This window comes from Dendropsophus ebraccatus, chromosome 3 (genome assembly GCF_027789765.1).
Source record: "Dendropsophus ebraccatus isolate aDenEbr1 chromosome 3, aDenEbr1.pat, whole genome shotgun sequence".
NCBI lineage: Eukaryota > Metazoa > Chordata > Amphibia > Anura > Hylidae > Dendropsophus > Dendropsophus ebraccatus.
In genome coordinates this window covers 101,780,010-101,801,651 of record NC_091456.1, presented here as the reverse complement: position 1 = coordinate 101,801,651, position 21,642 = coordinate 101,780,010, and the positions used below count along the sequence as shown (strand labels likewise).

Below are 21,642 nucleotides of genomic sequence, written 5' to 3'. Positions count from 1 at the left end.
AGAGAGAGGAGCCGCAGAGCTGTAGTCAATACACATTATGTAGTTCTTTGATTTTCAACTTCCTGTTGGATGAATCATGCAACAACATGCTAAAGCCAGTTCTATTAGTAATAACCTTATAAGAGTAAAGGCCCTATTCCACCAACAGATCTGACGACAGATTATCTGCCAAAGATTTGAAGCCAAACCCAGGAGTGGATTTGAAAAGAGGAGAAATCCAGTCTTTCCTTTATGACCTGTTCCCTGTTTATAGTCTGTTCCTGGGTTTGGCTTCAAATCTTTGGCAGATAATCTGTCGTCAGATCTGTTGGTGGAATAGGGCCCTAAGTGATTCTAACGTGTGTTGACAGTTCTATTTAAATACAGTTTCTTGATACTGCAATACTTTAACTGTCTTTTTTTTTTCTTCCACAGCATGATACCTGTCCTGTATGTAGGAAAAGCCTGAGTGGTCAGAACACAGCCACCAATCCTCCAGGATTAACAGACATGAATTTCTCTGCTTCCTCTGCTTCATCCTCATCCTCCACTTCCCCTACTGATGAAAATAATTCTGCCAATAACTCCTGAGATAGGGAGGGGGGAGCAGCTGCTGGGCACCAGCTCCTTATGCCACCCTCTCATCTGCTGCTTTCTTAACACTGCATTCAGAGCCGAAGAGGGAACCCTGCCTAGGAGTTCCTGAACAGGACACTTTAAGACTAATGGGGCAAAGTCTAAGTGTCTCTTACTCCTTCCCAAGTGGAACAGCTGGGAACCAAACTGTTCATCATCACTTTCATCCCCCCTCCTTTTTTTTCCCCTAAAATGACATCTGGCATGGAAGAGACTGTGTGGGTGTGACTTTTTTTGTTTTGTTTTATTTTATTTCCCCCCCCCCCTTCCCCCCAAAGGGTTTGGGTTTCCTCTTTTAAAATAGAGGCGTGGTAACTCCTTTTTATCATTTTATTTTTTAATGCTTTGAGGTTTTTAATCTTTAAATTAAACATAAATGATTGATGCTGCTCTTGGTGTGAGCAGTGACTGCACAATGTTTACAAACCGTATTTTGTTTCCTGGTACAGCTCATACTTGCAAAGTGTGCCATCCTGTTTAGTGGGTGGGACATGGTTAAAAAGAGGAAGATAGGCTAAGATCACTGTCATATTTGTTATTTATACAGTCTGGGCCATAGTCATTTGTGTTTGCGTGCATCTTGCATCATTCAGAGTGTCATTTTTATTCCATTGTGAATTGCGATTTTACAATAATTTCCCTCTCTCTCTCTCAAGCGTCTTTCTTGTTCTTTTCAGGATAAAGGCAAATGCACAACACTCTAGAATTTTTTTTTTATTTTACAGTATTGAGTCCAATATGTACAAAATTATATAATATATATATATATATATATATATATATATATATATATATATATATATATATATTATAACATTTTTCTTTAAATTATTATTCTGACAGAATTTTCCAATGCAATCCAAGTGTATGCTCATTGAAAACTAACACTCTCCTGGTGCATTTCTTCATTTAGTACAATTGTGAGTCTCAAGAGAGCCCTTGACTGGTAAAAAAAAAACTTTTTATTGCTTTCAACCAAATCATATTGATAAGGGCAAGAAATGTGTAGAGTGGTGTGTGTGACGAGTCCTGGTGCCTAGCCTTGTAAGTCCATTTCCTTTTAGTGCCAGGTACATTAAGTGTCCGTTGTGACGCCATCTTACAGAAGAGTAGGTATTGTATCCATTTTCCTCAATGCGCTCTTGGAATTCACAGTTTGGGCCATATTCCTTCTGTAAATTTAGCAAAGAAGATTGTTATATACAGTGGTGTCTCAAGATAGTAAGCCTAGGATATATTGTCAACATATAGTGGTCTTTTCTAGTTCACTGTAACGTTAAAAACATGCTCAACATACAATGCCAGAGACAGTCCAGATCCACGATGTGTGTAAATAGCTGAAACTGATGGCTCCATGGCTGGTTCGAGTTTGTTTACTGGTAAAACAACTGTGGTGCTGAAGTAAATGTACTGATTGGCTGTCTCGTAGTCTTTCTACAGTATAGCATGAAGTGCTGCATGCCCTGTACTACCTTTTACCTGTGCAAAGATGAGCTGCTCCTTCAGGCCATGTTAGATGTCCCAAGCTGTGCTGTAAATGAGCACTTACCTCTTAGATTACATGACTCTATAATTATGTGGCCAGGGCTACATCAGTAACCCCTTAATTGTTAGCCTTAGCCTTAAAGGGAACCAATCACCCAGAAAATCAATGTAAAGACAAGGATATGTGCTGATAGATCACCCAGCACACTTCCCAAATATGCCCCTGTAACCTCTGTGCCCCCCTCAATTAGACAGTAATCTTACTTTGTTCAGGTCACGCGCTGTATGTAAATTTTTGCTAAGTAGTCCTGGTGGGCGTATGTAGTCCTGGTCCGGGGGCGTATGTAGTCCTGGTCCGGGGGCGTATGTAGTCCTGGTCCGGGGGCGTATGTAGTCCTGGTCCGGGGGCGTATGTAGTCCTGGTCCGGGGCTGTAATCACTCCCAGAGGGGCGTGATTCGGAGGCTTGCGGTCCAGTGACGTCATCCGGCGGCTTGCGTTCCGCGTCGCGGCCGCGCAGACGTGTTCGGGAACCCGCGCATGCGCAGTACGTCAGCGTCGTCTCCCGCCGTACTGCGCATCCGCGGGTTCCCGAACACGTCAGCGCGGCCGCGACGCGTGACCTAAACAAAGTAAGATTACTGTCTAATTGAGGGGGGCACAGAGGTTACAGGGGCATATTTGGGAAGTGTGCTGGGTGATCTATCAGCACATATCCTTGTCTTTACATTGATTTTCTGGGTGATTGGTTCCCTTTAATCAGTTGTTGGCCAAGCTGGTATACATTTTTTTGTGTGTGTGTTTGTTAGCTGGCCCAATTACATTAGATTTGGCAGAAAAACAGCCAGTGTATGAAGGCCTTTTGGACACCAGGTAAGGGTGGCTTTTTTTTTTTTTTTCTTACCTGGTTTGTGGTGCATAATGTACATGACCTTGAGGATGATCCTGTTCTCAACATATTTAACAACATATAAAGTGATTTACGTAACAGACCCAATTACTAATACAATTTAAAAGATCACTATTAGTTCCAAGGCTTTTTCTTGTGCATAATATCCTAAAATCTTTAGTCATTTCCATAGTATATTACACCAAAAAATCTTCATAAATGATTAATACAGTTTATTGAAACAATTATTTTAAAGAGCAACAATTTCATAAAATATTTTTTATACAGAGAGGAGGACAACAAAAGACTGACAACACAACGAAAGGAAAGGGAAGCCACACAGCTCATGCATGAGTTATTTAAGAGAATAGAGAGCATGCTTTGACCAACGAATCATATATATCACAAAGTGCTGTATGCATTGTGCAATAGACAAAAATAGCGAAGGCAAAGCATGCACATAGAATAAGACAATTGTTACAAAGTCAAATTTCTTAAGGTGAAAGGATAGAAAAGTAAAGTACACAGTGCTTAAATATCAGCTGATAATCACCTCAGAAAAAAAGAATCAAATGAATAACTACAGATAGGAACATCATGCATATGAGCCGTGCAGCTCCCTTACCCACATGAACACCCCAATGCACGTTCCGGTACGCCCTTCGGCAGAAAAAAATATTTTATGAAATTGTTGTTCTATAATCATGTTCTAAAAATTGGTTAGTTTATTCAGATGTTTCTTCTGCATGAAGATTTTTTTGGTGTAATATATATTATTTTACATCTGAGTGCATTTTTGTACTTTGAGTTTTTCTGCAAAAGGTTTTTTGGTTCACATTTCCATAGTATAGCCTAAAGGCCCTATTACACAAAACTATTATCAGCTGTTACGACCGATAATCGCCTCATGTAATGAAAACGACGGTTCGCCGACATGAACGATGTCGGTTGATCATTGCCTGTCAACATGTTGAAAGATAAAAGCTGAGATAGCATCGATCTGCTGCAGATGCTCTGTGTAACAGGAGCATACAACTGGGGTTTCCCTGCATCATCACGCGAAGTACAAACAGATACCAACAATTTAAACAACTTTTATGCTGTTCACCTCTGCATCGCCCCGTGTAATAGGGGCTTAGGAGCAAACAATTGCCGACTTGTCAGGTCAGCGCTCACTTGCTCCTCGTTTCCCGCTCGCACTATTATATGCAAACAGGAGCGGCGGTCTGCTGCCACCACTCCTGTTTTACAGATACCAACAATTTAAACAACTTTTATGCTGTGAAGATCCAAATAAAATAAAACTTAACTTTTAATACTTAATATATAATAAAATGTGCAAATCCAGTGAATTAAAATAAACTAGAGGTGTGAGGGGAAAAAAATTATAGGTAGTCTGGATATGTATTACATCAATGTGAGAAAGATACCCACTTAATGAAGTAATTACAATATATCAATACACCCGAGCCATGTAACTATAGAGTAGTCTGTAGTAGAAATAATTCCCTACCACTAGATGACAGGAGAGATCTATGTGCCGAATAAGACCAGACACCCACTTTACAGTAAATGCCAGGAAATCACTGGCCAAACACGAGCTCCATGCCAATATTTAAAGCGTAACTGTCATATTTTTTTTTTTATTGCAGAAATCAGTAGTATACGCGATTTCAAGAAACTCTGTAATAGGTTTCATTAGCCAAAAAAAGCCTCCTCCTGTACTCAAGAAGCAATCTCCCAGCCTCCCCCCTGACTTCTTATCTGTGCATTATCAGGCAAACACGTCTTCATTACAGAGAAGCTAGTGAAGACGGGTTCTGCTCTCTCCATTGTAAGCCTATGAAGGGGGGAGGGGCTGAGGGAGATGAGGGAGCAGGAAGAGGTGACATGAAGGTCAGCTGTTTGTAGACTGTATGGGCACCTAAACCGCAGGATTCTGAGGTCAGAAAGGTCAGTGCTTATCTATGAACTTAGAGAAGATTGCAGGGTGTTGTGCTTTGCAAGACTGCTCCGTGCTCAGTCACTCCTAACAGCCCCTCCCCTCTCCATAGCCACATAATGGACACAGAAATCCTGCTTCTTCTGAAGTGAGGGGGGGAGGCTGGGAGATTGCTTTTTCAGTCCAGAAGGAAACTCTTTTGGTTTATAAAACCTATTACAGAGTCTTAAAATTGTTTGAACTGTTGATATTTAATGTTTTAAAAAAAAATGACCCTGAAATGACAGTTACGCTTTAACTCTTAGCGTTCCATACTTGTAGTAGTCTTTAACCACTATGTAGTAAGTTGTAGCAGTGTTAATTACTGTCAGATTGCACCGTTCTGATCGTAAGCAACAAACGGTGCGTTAATCTAACTAACTTACTGAAAATATAGGGTTCAAGGTTTGACTACTGTGATGCAAGTAACTAGTTGTTAGGAAGCTGAGACCTTCATGGTATGCTGACTGGTACTAGAACTGCTATCAATATTACTCTTTGTATTCTCAGTTTAGCTCGTCCACTAGCTGCTTCCTATACGATTGCACTCATGGCAGTAGCAAAGGCAGCGTTGTCTTGCCCAGCAGAGCCGGCTATGCCTGGCTACCGCTCAGTAAGATAATCCGGGCTCCAATGAATGAATCGATGTGTTGGATCACCCTACATAAACACCTCAACTGATTAAAATAAACACAAATCCCACCACCACCTCGACGTTTCACCACAGACTGTGGCTTTATCAAGGAAAAAAAAAAGCCCACAGTCTGTGGTGAAACGTCGAGGTGGTGGTGGGATTTGTGTTTATTTTAATCAGTTGAGGTATTTATGTAGGGTGATCTAACACATCGATTCATTCATTGGAGCCCGGATTATCTTACTGAGCGGTAGCCTGGCATAGCCGGCTCTGCTGGGCAAGATAAGGCTATGTTCACACAATGTTTTTTTCAGCTCCGTTCAAAATGACGTCCGTTATTTTGAGTCTAAAATTTTTTTGAAGCCTGGCATCCCCTTAGTGCAATGACGGGTGTTTGCACATTATTTTAGTTTGGGGTTACTAATTGGCCTTTGGTTGTGGCTTAATTGAAAAATCCATTGAATTTAATAGTAAAAACGGAGAAAGAACAGTGACAAAAGAACTGTGTGTGAACAACTAATAAAAAACGTCCGCTATTTGCAAAGACGTCCGAAAATGTTCATGTTCATTATTTTGACGTCCGCGTCAAAAACGTCCGTTTTTCAATGCATTGTGTGCATAGGACGTCCGTCTTCCCATTGACTTCAATGCAATTGCATTGAAGTCAGTTAAATTGCTGCAAAAGCGGATGTTTTTTTAAATAGCGAAATCGGACATTTTTTTTCCATTTTTGACGTTGTGTGAACATAGCCTAACGATGCCTTTGCTACTGCCATGAGTGCAATCGTATAGGAGGCAGCCAGTGGACGAGCTGAACTGAGAATACAAAGAGTAATATTGATACGCAGTATCTAGTACCAGTCAGCATACCATGTGGGTCTCAGCTTCCTAACAACTAGTTACTCGCATCACAGTAGTCAAACCCTGAGCCCTATATTTTTCAGTAAGTTAGCTTAACGCACAGTTTGTTGCTGACGATCGACACAGTGCGATCTGACCGTAATTAACATTGCTACTACTTACTACATAGTGTTCCATACTTGTAGTCTTTAACCACTAAGAGTTAAATATTGGCATGAAGCTTGTGTTTGGCCGGTGATGTCCTTACATTTACTGTAAAGTGGGTGTCTGGTCTTATTCGGCACATAGATCTCTCCTGTCATCTAGTGGTAGGGAATTATTTCTACTACAGACTACTCTATAGTTACATGGCTCGGGTGTATTGATATATTGTAATTACTTCATTAAGTGGGTATCTTTCTCACATTGATGAAATACATATCCGGACTGCCTATAATTTTTTTCCCCTCACACCTATAGTTTATTTTAATTCACTGGATTTGCACATTTTATTATATATTAAGTATTAAAACTTTTATTTTATTTGGATCTTCACAGCATAAAAGTTGTTTAAATTGTTGGTATCTGTGTAACAGGAGTGGTGGCAGCAGACCGCCGCTCCTGTTTGCATCTAATAGTGCGAGCGGGAAACGAGGAGCAAGTGAGCGCTGACCTGACAAGTCGGCAATTGTTTGCTCCTCTGCATCGCCCCGTGTAATAGGGGCTTAGGTGAAGGGTTTTCCGTTTGTGTATTGCTGATATGATACTGTTGCATATCGAAGTCTTCAATATGCTTTTATTTATAAAAGGGAATTTATTAATAAAGTACACCAGTTTCCTTGCATCAGAAAGTAATTTTTTACACAAATATGCAGCTTTTTACTATTTTACACATGTTACATGTGTAAAAATGTTTACCAAGTTGTTGGAGCCTAGCATAAAGAGTTGGGGCTTTGTAGAAGGGAGTATGGCCTCCTTTGCCCACTTGATTTACTACAATTTACTCAAAACAGGTGTACATTTTAGGTGACATCTATGCCAGCTTCTAGCTGATGTAGATCTTACAGCCTTGGATGCACCTGATTTTTATCGAGAGGATTGTAAATGATCAAAGCACTGCCCACACATTGGCTTAGGACTGGCGTGTAAAAGCCGCTCTTTAGTAAATGTGCCCCTTTAATCCTCTGGTGGCAAGTGTCTAAGAGGCTTGCCTTGCTTCTGGAGGGTCCCTGTGTTGTAACAACTTGGTCTTCTGCTGGTTGAAAAGAGACTAAACGCATGAAGTCCCGACTAGTAAAGAGTGTCATGACTCAATGCATCCACTAAATGACTGCTGCCTTTGTGAGCATGCAGATGACTGGGACTTCCTGTGTTTATTGTGTGTTTTGTTTTATTTTTTTTGCAACCTGAATTTCAAGTAAGTATACTTTTTGAAGCATATTTACAGTTTACTTTTTTCACATATATACTGTTGATTTAGACTTTGAAAGTTATATGACATGGACACCTGTGCCTGAATGACCCATGCTGTTCCCATACACAATTATTTGCTCTGGAGCTATGAAGCGAGAGTAGGAGTTGAGCTCTCTTCACAGCTAGTAAAACTATCAGCAGCCAGGCCCCTTACTGTTGATGATGCCTGTCATTTAACCCTTAAAGCGTTTTAAGTGGACGTGGCAGGAGCAGTTCCTGTCACCTACTAGTTGGGGCCCCACCGCAGTGTGACTACAAGGGTGATGATTGTTTTTTCTTAACTGTCAGAGGAAAAAGACTTTGCGCTGTCCGATTGGCGATCTTCTCAAAGTCTCTATTAGAAGAGCGCCAATAAATCTAATTAATGCTATAAATAGAAAAAAAAAAATTATATGCCAAACCTCCTTCTCCAATAAGTTTAACTTGCCCTTTTCCATTGTACAAATAAAATGTGAAAATAAACATATTTGGTATTGTAACGTGCACAATTGTCCAATCTATTCATCTCTAAACCCGGGCTTCCGGTTCCGGCGCGTGCACAAGCAGACGCATGTAGCAGGAGCTTTGTGACCACATCACCTCCCACTGCTCCCCGCACAGCACAGACCGGACTCACACACCCGACATACCTCTTCCCTTAGTGCAGAGGATGGAGAAGTATATCACCAGACCGGGGGAGCAGGGGTTGGCTTCTACCGCGCCTTAGGCACAGAAATCTGCAGGGACGGGGAAATCCAAGATGGGACGCGCCGCAGCACAGAGGGACCAGCAGCAGGAATGGGACACAGCCAGGCACAGAACTCTCCCAGGACTCGGTGAGCAGCCAAGAGTACATAACAGCGGGGGCCCCTATTTTCTGCAGAGCATTAGCCATAGAGGTGGCGAAAGTACTTGCCCCTGACATTATTGCATCGAATCCACCAATGCCTATGCCCTGGCAAAAATTTAAGCAGAGGTGTCATCCAACACTGAGCAATTAGCCTCTCTAGACCACAGAATGGAGCTGGTGGAGGAAGAGCTGGCTGACATGCGCCACAAAATGAAAGCGCTAATTGAATCTAATAAGGAGCTGAGGGATAAAACTGATGACCTTGAGAATAGGTCCAGAAGGAGCAACCTAAGAATAGTGGGACTGGCAGAATCTGTAACGCATAATCATCTGGCCGTGATCTGTGTGGAAGAAATACCCAAGGCGTTAGGGTTAAACCGTCCGTGTGTTGTGGAGAGAGCACATAGTGTGGGCCCTCTAAAACAGGATCAACAGGGAACCCGGGACTTACAACCCACTGCGAAACCTCGCCAAGTTATTGTGAAATACTTAAACTACATGGACAAAGCCACGCTACTGCAAGCAGCCAAAAAATCTTCTCAGGACCTGATCATTAGAGGCTGCAAACTACTGTTATTTAGCGACTATTCTGCTGATGTGGCAAAACGTCTCAAAGCATTCGCCCCTGTATGCACGTCCCTAGTGCAACTACAAGTGAGGTTCTTTCTACAGTTCCCGCCATCGCTGAAAGTGTTCAAAAACGACGGCACCACAGTCACTTTCACTTCTCCTGCAGCAGCACAGGACTATGTACAGAATCTGAGACAACAGGACGTCCGACAACCCGAGCCTTCTAAGCGGAGAAGAACGGTCAGCCCGCGAACAGAAGAAGACTCCATGACCCACTGAAGATGTTTAGCGTATTATTAGAGACAGTCCACATGCTCATTTCTAAAGCCTACAGAGATTTTACCACCGAACTTGCGCCTTAGTGTCTACTACAAGACCCTAGCACTGACTACATAATTTTCGTGGACCTCCCACTAATTTTGGTCTCTCATCCCCTCTCTAGTTACTAACTTCCCTCCCTCCCCTCTTCCCTCACCGTGCCCCTATCCCTCCCCCTCCCCTCTTCCCCTTCCTAGCCTGAGGTATCTCATACTATGGCCAAATAGACCCCACGGAGCGGGAGGAAGATGTGCTCCGGGGTATTTTCCTGTACTTTTTTTTTTTTTTCTTTCTTATTTAGTAGGTTAACGGGTGGAAGGGATATGCCCCTTAGGCGATGCGAAAGAAGTGAAGCCCTAGGATGCAAAAATTGTGGGTTGGCCAAGGGCTGGGATCGCCGGCAAAGAATGGCAAGGCAGGGGTCATACTTCTCTTTCACAAAAACCTGCAATATAAGTGGTAACACATGACCATGATGAGGAGAGGAGATTGACCCAAGTGGTTTTGGAGGGCCATAAGTGTTTATGGTCCAACGGACGCTTATACCTCTTTCTTTCAGAGGATCGAAAAACGCTTGCTGGAGGATAGGGACCGCCACATCTTGATAGGTGGGGACCTAAATACAGTGCTATCCAGCACTGAAGACAGAAAGAGGACAAACAATGTGAGGGCACCAGAGAGACAAGGTACTGTACCCCTTCCTCGCTTCGACAGGTATGGGGATGCATGGCGAGTAGCCAATCCCAAGGAAAGAGAATATACCCATTACTCACACGCCCACCTAGCATGGTCTAGATTGGACTACTGGCTTGCATCCTCAGACCTGTCCAACCGACTGCACAACGTCACCATAGAGGGGACCTTGTGATCTCAGATCACGCACCAGTAACTGTCGCACTCTCAGACACTTACCAGTAGGGAATAGACTTCCTATGGGGGTTTCATTCTTATTTGACTAGGGATGAGAACTTCATGGATATACTTAAAGGATGGTGGCTCCAGTACGTGACTGATAATGCCCAACCAAGATCTATACACTGCCCCTCAACAGGATGTCCACCGGGCATGGGAGTTCCTGAGTAAGGTAGATATCCCTAGTCTGCAGGAGGAGGACCTGACTGTCCTAAATGCCCCCATAACTGAGCAAGAAGTGGAAGCCACAATCAAACGTCTGGCCTCGGGCAAAGCCCCAGGTCCAGACGGATTCCCCGGGGAATTCTATAAGGCCCTCTCCAAAGAAATTGTCTCGACCCTGACATCAGTGTACAATCGAATCCTGTCGGAAGCACTACCTCTGCCCTCGAGTGATATGGCACGCATACGAGTACCCTACAAAAAAGGGAAGGATCCTACGGATCCAGAGGCATATCGCCCCATATCACTTATTAACCAGGACATTAAAATCCTCTCTAAGTTTGCTGATCGCTAAGTTTGCTGATCGCTTAGCTAACCTAATGCCGTCTATTATAGGATCACACCAGGTCGCCTTTATTAAAGGCCGGTCGGCAGTGACACATATCAGAATGATGCTGGCGGTCCTAGAGCATGTTAGACGGGACACGGGTGGTAGACAGGGTCTAGTGGCCCTGGACGCAGAGAAGGCCTTCGATAATGTCGACTGGGGCTTGTTGCAGATGGTATTAGACAGATTTGGTATCACTGGCCCCTTTCGACATTATCTGAAGGCCATTTACATGACACCCAAGGCTCAGGTATCTATTATGGGCTATCTATCCAAGGCATTCACATTGCACAAGGGGACAAGGCAGGGTTGCCCCCTTTCTCCCCTCCTCTTTGATCTGGCCCTGGAGCCGCTGGCCCTCTACTTACGTAACAGCTCCTTATATGATGGGATACAAGTGGGTGCGAGAACTGTCAAGTTGAAGTGCTTCGCTGACGATATGTTGCTATACATGCAAAACCCACAGGGACAACTGCCAGACGTGCTTCGTTTCCTTCACCAGTTCGCAGGGACCTCAGGTTATAAAATAAACGCCTCTAAATTCCAACTTCTTCACATAGGAAATCTGCCCCCCTCTGACTTTAAAATAGGGGATATCTCTCTGCGACAACAAACTATCACTTATTTAGGGGTCAAGGTAAACTGCTCACCATCCTCCCTATACAGTCTTAATATCTCGCCAATTATAGATAAAATTGTCAGGAAACTAGACATTGCCCCTCTCTCTGTTTGGGAGGGCTCATCTACACAAGATGGTAAGTTTTGCACGCTTGCTCTATCCCCTGCAGACATTGCCTCTCTTAGGAAAACACGTGGATTACCAAAAATTACAGACGGCTGTGGTCTCATTCTTGTGGCAGGGCAAGAGGCCACGCATTGCCTATAATAAGCTGGCTCTTCCAAAGAGAGAGGGGGGCCTACAGCTACCACTATTACGAGGGTACAACCTGGCGGCTCTATTCTGTTGTATAAGGGATTGGATACATGGCACAGAGCACTTCTCAGACCCTCTCCTAGACCAAGCACTGGCGGAGAATGTGATCTAACAACCCTACTACACAGCAAATATGCAGCACTCCCATCCCATGTAAAATCAAGTCTAGTACTAGGTGACACGGTAGCTGCCTGGAGAGCCATCCGAAAGCTCTTTGGCTTACCTTTCCAAATCTCACTTTACATGCCTCTCTGGTGCCCTCCGACTTTTCCTCTGGGAAGAGAAAATAAGCTCTTCAGGAAGTGGATCTCCAGTCTGATTCAAAAGGTGAGAGACATCATGAACTTGGGGTCATTCCTGTCATGGGAAGCGATAGCCACTAAGGGATGTCTGGGCTCTAACCAATACCTACAATATTGCAAACTGAAGGGATACTGCAAATCTCTAGCTTTAACATGGGGGGGGGGTGAAGGAAATATCAGAAAACTTTGATGATGTGGTATGTCCTGGGTCCAGGCACGACTCACTGTCGTACTTATACAGTGTGATATGGCGGTAAATGTTATTGAGGGACTAGAGTGGTCTTCTTAGAAGGTGGGAAATCGAACTTGCGGACGACGATATCTCACCACTGTTGTTTAGAAGGAGTGAGGAAACACATGGTCTATGAACAATGGCGGGAAATGTTCTTTAGGATTCTGCACAGAGCAACGTATGCCTTTAACCTGTCATATAGAGGTGCACCTGCATATTATTTGAGAGAATGCCCGAAGTGTCATTTGCCGGCAGCCAATTTACTACATGCGATATGGCATTGCCCCCACATTCAGACCTTCTGGACATCTGTACAGAATTACCTTAAACAAGTGTAGGGAGCAGATGTACCTTTAAGAGCTCATAACCTAATTTTTCACGATCTCACGCTGGACCAACCTGATTTAAGCGTGGGGAATACTGGGGTCAAGATGTTGCACATTGTTGGCCTGGCAGCAAAAAAGTGCATTCTCCACTATTGGTTACACCCTGATACTCCATCCTTGGAAGAACTGACATCTATTTTACATAGACTACTCCTGTATGATAAAATAGAAACCTTGAGACATAAAGAAAAGGAAACCAAAAGATTCTTCCATAAATGGAGAGCCTTTATTTGTCATCATTTTTCACGCACAGAACTGAATGACCTGATGCATAACTTTTAGAGATGAGTGAACCGGGTTCGGGTTCGAGTCCATTCAAACCCGAACGTTTGGTATTTGATTAGCTGGGGCTGCTGAACTTGGATAAAGCTCTAAGGTTGTCTGGAAAACATGGATACAGCCAATGACTATATCCATGATTTCCACATAGCCCTAGGGCTTTATCCAACTTCAGCAGCCACCGCTAATCAAATGCCGAAAGTTCGGGTTCGGATCGACTCGAGCATGCTCGAGGTTCGCTCATCTCTAATAACTTTAGGAATACTGGCTGGTATAATACGGAAGCATTGAAGGGAACATTGGGAGTTCTTGAAATTCAGTGAGTTGGTGACTGCCAGGGGTGTGTGGGGGGGGGGGGGGGGCAGGGGGGCTTTTCAGTTGGGGTTTTTGTTCTTTATTTGTCTTTTCATCTTCTGCTAGTTTATAGGTTTAGACTTACCGACACCTATCCATACCCAATTCTTGTTAGAACTGCTACTGGCCTTCCCCTTTCTTAGATATGGAACTGGATGGGGTCAGGTGCATTACCTCAATGTAATGATCTATTGCCATGTTTACTGTGACCATATAACATGTGTAATGTTCTTGATTCTTGTTATCACATATGAAAACAATAAACATATGTTTGAAAAAAAAAATAAAAAATCTCTAAACCCATTTAGGCTCCCAGGTATGTCGTCATGGGTAAAGGGGTGTACAGACGTGAGCTCCCCCTGTACAGTGCCAGCCAGCACAGCTTCTGCATTGTAGTGCATTGATTTCTGAGAGATCAGATTAGTCATAATAGAAGCTCCCTAGGGGGACTTCAAGTTACTGTAGCTAAAATAAAAAGATTCCAGCGCCCAGAAGCATATCAGATGCTGGAGTCGGCAGGCAGATACGCACCTACAAGGCATCCCAGGCTGCCCTGGACAGCTACATGCACCCCGCCAAAGCCCCCAGAAGCACCAGGAACAGCAAACATCCAAGGGCCTAGAGGCTTAGCGCACCATGCAAGCTTAAAAGGGTTATCCAGTGCTACAAAAACATGGCCACTTTCTTTCAGAGACAGCACCACTCTTGTCTCCATTTCAGGTGCGGTTTGCAATTAAGCTCTATTCACTTCAATGAAACTGAGCACCAAAATCCCGCCCAAGCTGGAGACAAGAGTGGTGCTGTATCTTGAAGAAAGTGGCCATGTTTTTGTAGCGCTGGATAACCCCTTTAAGCTTGTGCTCTACCAGGAGGGGAGGGAGATTTAGCCGGCGACGGGGGACCAGAATGCCCAGACTGCCCAGACTGCCAAGCAGCTCTAAGGCTGCATTCCCACGTTCCGTGATCCTGACGGATCACGGACGTGGAATGCATGTACCGGAGTCCCCCCGTGCCCGGACAGCATCTGTAATTAGATGCTGGGAGCGGGGGAGACTGTATTCATAAGCGCCGCGCTGTAATGAATCAGCCGCGCGGTGCTGTTACTACAGCACGGCGCTTATGAATACAGTCTCCCCCGCTCCCAGCATCTAATTACAGATGCTGTCCGGGCGCGGGAGGACTCCCGTACATGCATTCCACGTCCGTGATCCGTCAGGATCACGGAACGTGGGAATGCAGCCTAATTTAAGAGGCCTACACCTGCTGGGTAACCTGAGTGGGTAATAATCTATAACCGGGTGCCCACAGTTCACAATTAGATAAGATGCACCCTCCACATTTCCTCTTCTCAGAAAACAGGAAACAGATCTGTCCTGGGGTCCGTTCGGCGGGTGATGCAGTTATTGTCCTAAAAAACAACTTTTAAACTTGCAGCCCTGTGCCAAACGGCCGTGGCCTATGCTGCGTTTACACGAAGCGATAAGTTGCCCAATTGATCGTTTAACGATTTTGAAGCAACAATTTGGTTTTTATAACGAACAGCATTTAGACGAATAAATCGTTAGAAAATTCGTAAGAAAAATCATTATTTCGATAGTTTTTAAGATCGCTTAAGCCCATCTTTTACATAGGGTTAATCGTGAAAGACTGTTTACACGAAGCGATCTGCGAATTTTCGACAGACGAGTTAAGAACATGTTAAAAGATCAAAATGAATGATTTCTCGCTTGTTTAATCGTTTGCTGTGTTTACATGGTACGATTATCGCTCAAATGCGATCGTCGATGCGAATATTCGAACGATAATTGATCCGTGTAAACGCAGCAATAGAGTGTGTGTGCATTAGGCTGGCACTATCTCTCCATCACTAGGAATGCCCCAGGCAGATTGTCTCCTATTCCTCAGCTGTGTGAACACTGCACATGGGCCGGATCGTTAAGGCACCTGTGCCGCGATCACTGCAGAGGAATAGAAAAAAATCTGCCAGTGGCATTCCTAATGATGAGGAGGGACAGAGGGGTGGTGCAAGGTTAGGGCACAGATACTCTAGGCCACGGCCGTTTGGCACAGGGCTGTAAGTTTAAAAGTTTTTTTTTTTTTTTAGGACAATAGCAGCATCACCTGCCAAACAGACCCCAGGACAGATCTTGGATTAAAAGCAGCTATCCAAAGGTACAACTGGTTTAGGGGGACAGATTGTAGGTACAGAGTCGCTTTAATGCTTGGTGGCTGTGAGAAAGGGGATGGATGCTCTCCAGGGGTGCTGTCATAGGGTGAAAAGGGAAAAATCCCATAAGTTTAAATCACCCGCTTTCCCCATTTTATAAATATATTTTAGAGAAAAATCTCTTGTTGCAAAGTACAATTGGTGGCGCAAAAGTTAAAGCGAACGTACCATCAGTACATTTGCTTTAAGTTTTGCACATGAATAGAGCAGAACCCCTGCAGGGACGCTGTCCCTTTTTTAAACTGCCCCTCTATGACACAGCTCCCTGAGAATCAATGGTGTCACATCATAGAGGGGCGGGGGTTTCCCCTCACTGGGAGCTGGCCGGCCCGCCTCAAGTGCTTCAGCCCATGCCGGTGCTCCAAAATAGACTGGCAGTGTGCCCGGGAAGCGGGCCACGGTTTAATTCATGTGCAAAACTTAAAGTGACACTGTCACCCCCTATTTGCATTTTGACTGCTCTCCACAGGTGTAAAGGGTAAATGTTACAGCTTTCATTACTTATTTTATATCACACCTCATGGTGCTTGTTCTGGTAAAAAGTCTTTTTTTTTATCACCTGTGGATTGGTATATGTGGGCAGGGCCTCACGGCCTTTGTGCCACATTGCTCCGCCCCTAGCACCACTTAGCCCAGTCATCGCTGCATAGGCCCCGCCCCCTCAGCAGCCATTGGAAGGGCCAGCCTAAAGCTCTAGGCCCCACCCCCTCACACCAGTAGCTGCTAAGGGGGCAGGGCCTATGCAATGATGACATCATGGATGGGGCGGGGCTAAGTGGCACTAGGGGCAGAGCAATGTGGCACAAAGCCCACGAGTCCCCGCCCACATATACCAATCCACAGATGATAAAAACGACTTTTTACCAGAACAAGCACCATGAGGTGTGAGGTTTTATCTTTTGGTCTATGGGGCTGGTAATTGGTTCTAAATTCCCCAAAATATCACCTAAAAATTAGAAAAAAAATTAAGATTTAACCCTTAGAGCACCGGGCCAATTTCAGTTTTTGCATTTTCGTTTTTTTCCTCCTTGTGCTTAGAAGGCCATAGCACTTGCATTTTTTCACCTAGAAACCCACATGAGCCCTTATTTTTTGTGCCTCTAATTGTACTTTGCAATGACAGGCTGAATTTTTTCATAAAGTACACTGCATAACCAGGAAAAATTCAATGTTATATATGTTCCTCAAGTCGTTACGATTACAACGATATGTAACATGTATAACTTTTATTTTATTTGATGGCTTGTAAAAAATTCAAACAATTGTTTAACAAAAATATGTTCTTTAAAATCGCTCCATTCCGATACTTATAACGCTTTTATCTTTTGGTCTATGGGAAAAAAAAAACAAGACTGTACATGGCCCTGTAGACTAACGCGCTAGAGGGTGGCTGTTTGAAGGTGAGGGGGGGAGGCAAAAATGAAAATTGCCCTGGTCATTAACCTAGACGACATTGGACGTACCGGTATGCCATGGGTGACTGTCCCCAGATGACCTTGGGTATACCGGTATATCCTGTGCTAAGAAGCACGCTCCGAAGCATTCAGCAGCCGGGTCCTCACCGTTAATGACAGGCTGCAACGTTCGCGCTGCAGCGTGTCACTAACCCCTTAAACGCCATGAAGCGGCGTTTAAGTGTACATTTACACAGATTATCTGACAGATTATTTGCCAAAGATTTAAAGCCAAAGCCAGAAACAGACTATAAACAGAGATCAGGTCATAAAGGAAAGACTGAGATTTCTCCTCTCTTCAAATCCATTCCTGGCTTTGGCTTAAAATCTTTGGCAGATAATCTTTCTGTGTAAATGGACCCTAAGGGACCCGGCCCCTTTAACCCACCCCTCCGCCGCCCGTCCGCAGGCCCGGCCCCAGGCATACATTACCTGCTCAGCACCGCGGCTGTGTGTGATGCTCTCGGCTCCCAGTCAGCCAGTCATTGGCTGATGGGGAGCCAGGAGCATCACTCACAGCCGCGGCGCAGCCAGCCATTCAGCTTCACAGTGCAGGATCCGCAGCGGATTTCGCTGCAAACTCGCTGCGGATCCGGTACGTGTCAATCTACCCTAAAAGTGGCAAAATTACGCCAAAGAAATTGTTTTTAATACTGTCCAGTCCAAAAAATATGGTAAATATATAGAACAGAATGTAATACAGTTGTGTAGGCAAGAGTCTGTTCTCTCCTGCATATGTTTTTTGTTTTTATCTCAAAAGCAGGATTGGACACAAAGGAAACATAAGGCTTTTGCACACTGGGATGTATTACAACGCCCATAGCAGAAACACACGGATCAGAAGATGTACAGAATTCTGCTACAGTTTAGCACAAAGACACCATATAGTATAGCCTACAATCCATTCAGGGAATTGTTCCCCTACAATTCTGCAGCAAAAATCTATACCTGGCAAAAGCAGTACCAAAGCTAAGGACTCAACTGTGGTTTTGGATGTGGCTTAGTCCCTGGATTGCTTTTTTTTCCCTGCTGTCAACAAAGATTTTATTTTACATTGAATTGTTTTTAAGAACAGCTTGAAGTGGAATACATGCAGTTTTTAACATTGATTTCTACAAGAAAGAAATGTGTATTGCCGTTTGAATCAATGTAATTCTGTAATCTCAATTGATTAACATATTGAAACATTTGAAGCTGTATTAACAAGAGGGAAGTAATGGGCTGAAATAACTAAAGTCTTTTTAAGGGTCCATTTACACAGAAAGATTATCTGCCAAGAATTTAAAGCCAAAGCCAGGAATGGATTTGAAAAGAGGAGAAATCTCAGGCTTTTCTTTATGACCTGATCTCTGTTTATAGTCTGTTTCTGGCTTTGGCTTCAAATCTTTGGCAGATAATCTGGCAGATAATCTTTCTGTGTAAATGGACCCTTAAGTTCCTATTCCACTGAGCGATAATCGGGCCGATTTAGCAGTTTATCGCTCCATGGAATAGAGAGAACTATCAGCCGATGATCGTGTCATTGGCTGATTGTTCATTAAGGTTCAAACCTAAAATCATCGGGCACCGACCGTGCATCGCTGCATGGAATAGCGATGTGCAACAGGTGACCGACGATTCCATAAGCAACATACTTTACCTAAGCTTGTTGCAGGTCTTCTCCTGCGTTCCTTCTTCCTCCCGATCCCGCAGGCAGCAGCAGCTTCTTAGCTGCCAGACTGCTCAGCCAATCACTGGCCAGGACCGCTGCGGCCAATGATTGGCTAAGCGGTCTGTCAGCTAAGACAGGCCACACCAAAGCTGCTGCTGCGCGCGGGACCGGGAGGAAAAAGGAGCGCAGGAGAAGACCTGCAACATCATGTTTAGGTGTTTAAACAAGGGCTGCAAGGACATCGGTAATGATGTCCCTGCAGCCCTTGCTAAACGATTACACTGGTCAATGGCCAAAAAGGTTCCGTCATGAAAACAGTTGATCTTAACTAATTTTGGGGTGCTGAAATCGAAAATGATGTTCAAATTTTGAAATTGGCTCTAATTTTCAAGATATGGACATACTTTCTATATTTCTCACAGCCTGTGATACAATACTGGGAAAAGTTTGCATCATCAGTATTGCATCATCAACTGGTATATTGTATCATCTTAGAATGACCAATATGGAAAAAAGGTATCAGGGTAAGGCTAGGTTCACACTGCGTTTTTGAAATCAGTTTTTTTTTGCAAAAAACGGATGAAAAAAACGTATGCATTTGTGTGCATCCGTTCTTCCATTGACTTCCATTATAAAAAAAAAAAACGGATCAAAACGGATCAGTTTTTTTTGACGGACACAAAAGTAGTGTCAGGTACGTTTTTGTGTCCGTTAAAAAAAATGGATCCGTTTTTGTTTTTTTTTTACAATGGAAGTCAATGGAAAAATGGATCAAAACAGATGCACACAAATGCATCCATTTTTTTTCATCCGTTTTTTGCAAAAAAAAGGATGAAAAAAACAGATTGCAAAAACACAGTGTGGACCTAGCCTCAATGGAACCCATCAATGCTTGCAGATTACTGTTGGACAGTTATCAGAGACAATCCCATGTATGAATACAAAAGACATGTGTAAGTGCACCGAGAAGCCATTGAATAAGGACCTACATTCCAGAGTTCAATAAACATAATTAATTAGTAAAAATTCTTGGATCTGCCTGTAAATTCCACGGGTCGTTTTAGAGGAGCAAACGAGCGCTATTAGCGCTCGTTTGCTCCTCGTTCGCCGCTCGACGCCGCCGCTATTCAACACGGCTGCAGCGAGCGGGTGAGTGCGGGAGGGGCGGCGGGGAGCTGCGGGGGGGCAGCCCGGGGGATCGCTGATCGTCCGGGCAGCCCATAGGATATAGCAGCATCTGCTGCCAACGCTCCTATTCAACGGAGCGACGGCAGCAGATCGCTGCTATATCAGTCGCTTGTTTTTCAACATGTTGAAAAACAAGCGACTGCAACGATCAGCCGACATGAACGATGTCGGCTGATCGTTGCACTCTATTCCACGGAACGATTATCGTCCGTAGCGGTCGATATCGTCCGAAAACGAACGATAATCGTTCCGTGGAATAGGGCCTTTAGTTTCCTATGAATATATTTCAAAAAATTATGAACAGCAAACTTGCTTCCTTATGATTGCAGAAGTAATAAATCTGTCGGCTATTATACTATATTCTATACAATTCACAAAACAGTAACATGAGAACTCTTCCATATCATAGAAACCAGAGCCACATAACATTTTTCCTTGTGATATTTGAATTCAGCACATAAAAATCATTAAGAAATGGCAAATTTTATTTTGGAACCAAACAACTTTTGAAAATTTGTTGGCCAGTGTTATCGGGCCATGGAATAGGCCCAGTAAACAAGCGCCGATCTAGCAGATCGGCCCTCGTTTACATTATTGATCAGGCCCCCATCGGCCGGTGGAATAGGACCCCTATTAGATGAAGTGATTTTTAACAATTAACTATAAACAATCACAAACGAGAGGTACCTGAAATTGTTTACCGTATTACACAAAACAATAGCAGTCAGAGTGTTAGAACGATCGTTTACCCCTTCTTATTCCTCCAAATGATCGAACGATGAGTACATTTAGCGAATGATTATGTGAATGATTAACAATGATTTTATGGTCAGCTTAAAAGATGCGATTAACAACATGCAAATGATTTTTTGACCGTTGCCTGCACACACACGATACACAAAACGATTATAGTTTAGATTCAAACTATATAACCATTTTTCACATAATTGTCCTGTGTAATAGGGCCCTTGCTCTTCCCCATACTGTAATGAATGAAGTGGGCAGCCTGCCAGTTATTCATTTAAACCGACAGCCAGAAGTTTACTTTTAATTTTAGATTACAAACTTGAATTTATACACTGAGGCATATATATTGACAGGGTTTTAAGTAGGTTTCAATTGATTATATTACATAAGATGGTTGATAAACCACTGGCCATTGACATGTGTTGTTTTCAGCACATTTTAATTGTCTATTTTAATACAGCCTACGGGACCTAGATATGTTCAAAGAGAGCAGTCACATGTCAGCATGAGGATGAGTATTTTGTTTTCTAAGGGTATGTGCACACTGAGGAAAACACACGGAGGAGTTGTGGCGGATTCCGCTGCTCGCTCCGCTCACTCACCGCTTCACTCTCCACCTGTGCCATAGACTCCATTCTATGGTCAGGCAGATTTCGCCGTCTTCGTATGAGCCACAGAATCCACTGCAAGTCCTATGTGTGTTTTCCTCAGTGTGCAATACCCTAACAGAATTTTTTTGTATGTTTTCTATCAGAAACAGATACAATTCTTGAGAAATAAGGTGTAAGCGATT

The 21,642-nt window shown here is 43.6% G+C and overlaps 2 protein-coding genes across 3 annotated transcripts in view; one reads left to right on the top strand and one right to left on the bottom strand.

Annotated features, from left to right (window-relative positions):
• Positions 1–1,320, top strand: part of RNF126 (ring finger protein 126) — a 32,025-nt gene extending 30,705 nt beyond the window's left edge. Inside the window, exon 9 of the mRNA XM_069964452.1 lies at positions 415–1,320. Coding sequence (XP_069820553.1) covers positions 415–570 — 156 coding nt within the window. The 3' untranslated portion in view covers positions 571–1,320. The remainder of the gene's footprint in view (positions 1–414) is intronic.
• A 136-nt stretch (positions 1,321–1,456) lies between these two features.
• Positions 1,457–21,642, bottom strand: part of FGF22 (fibroblast growth factor 22) — a 44,807-nt gene continuing 24,621 nt past the window's right edge. For both annotated transcript variants that reach the window (XM_069962380.1, XM_069962382.1), the window contains exon 4: positions 1,457–1,787. In XM_069962380.1, coding sequence (XP_069818481.1) covers positions 1,596–1,787 — 192 coding nt within the window. In that variant the 3' untranslated portion in view covers positions 1,457–1,595. The remainder of the gene's footprint in view (positions 1,788–21,642) is intronic.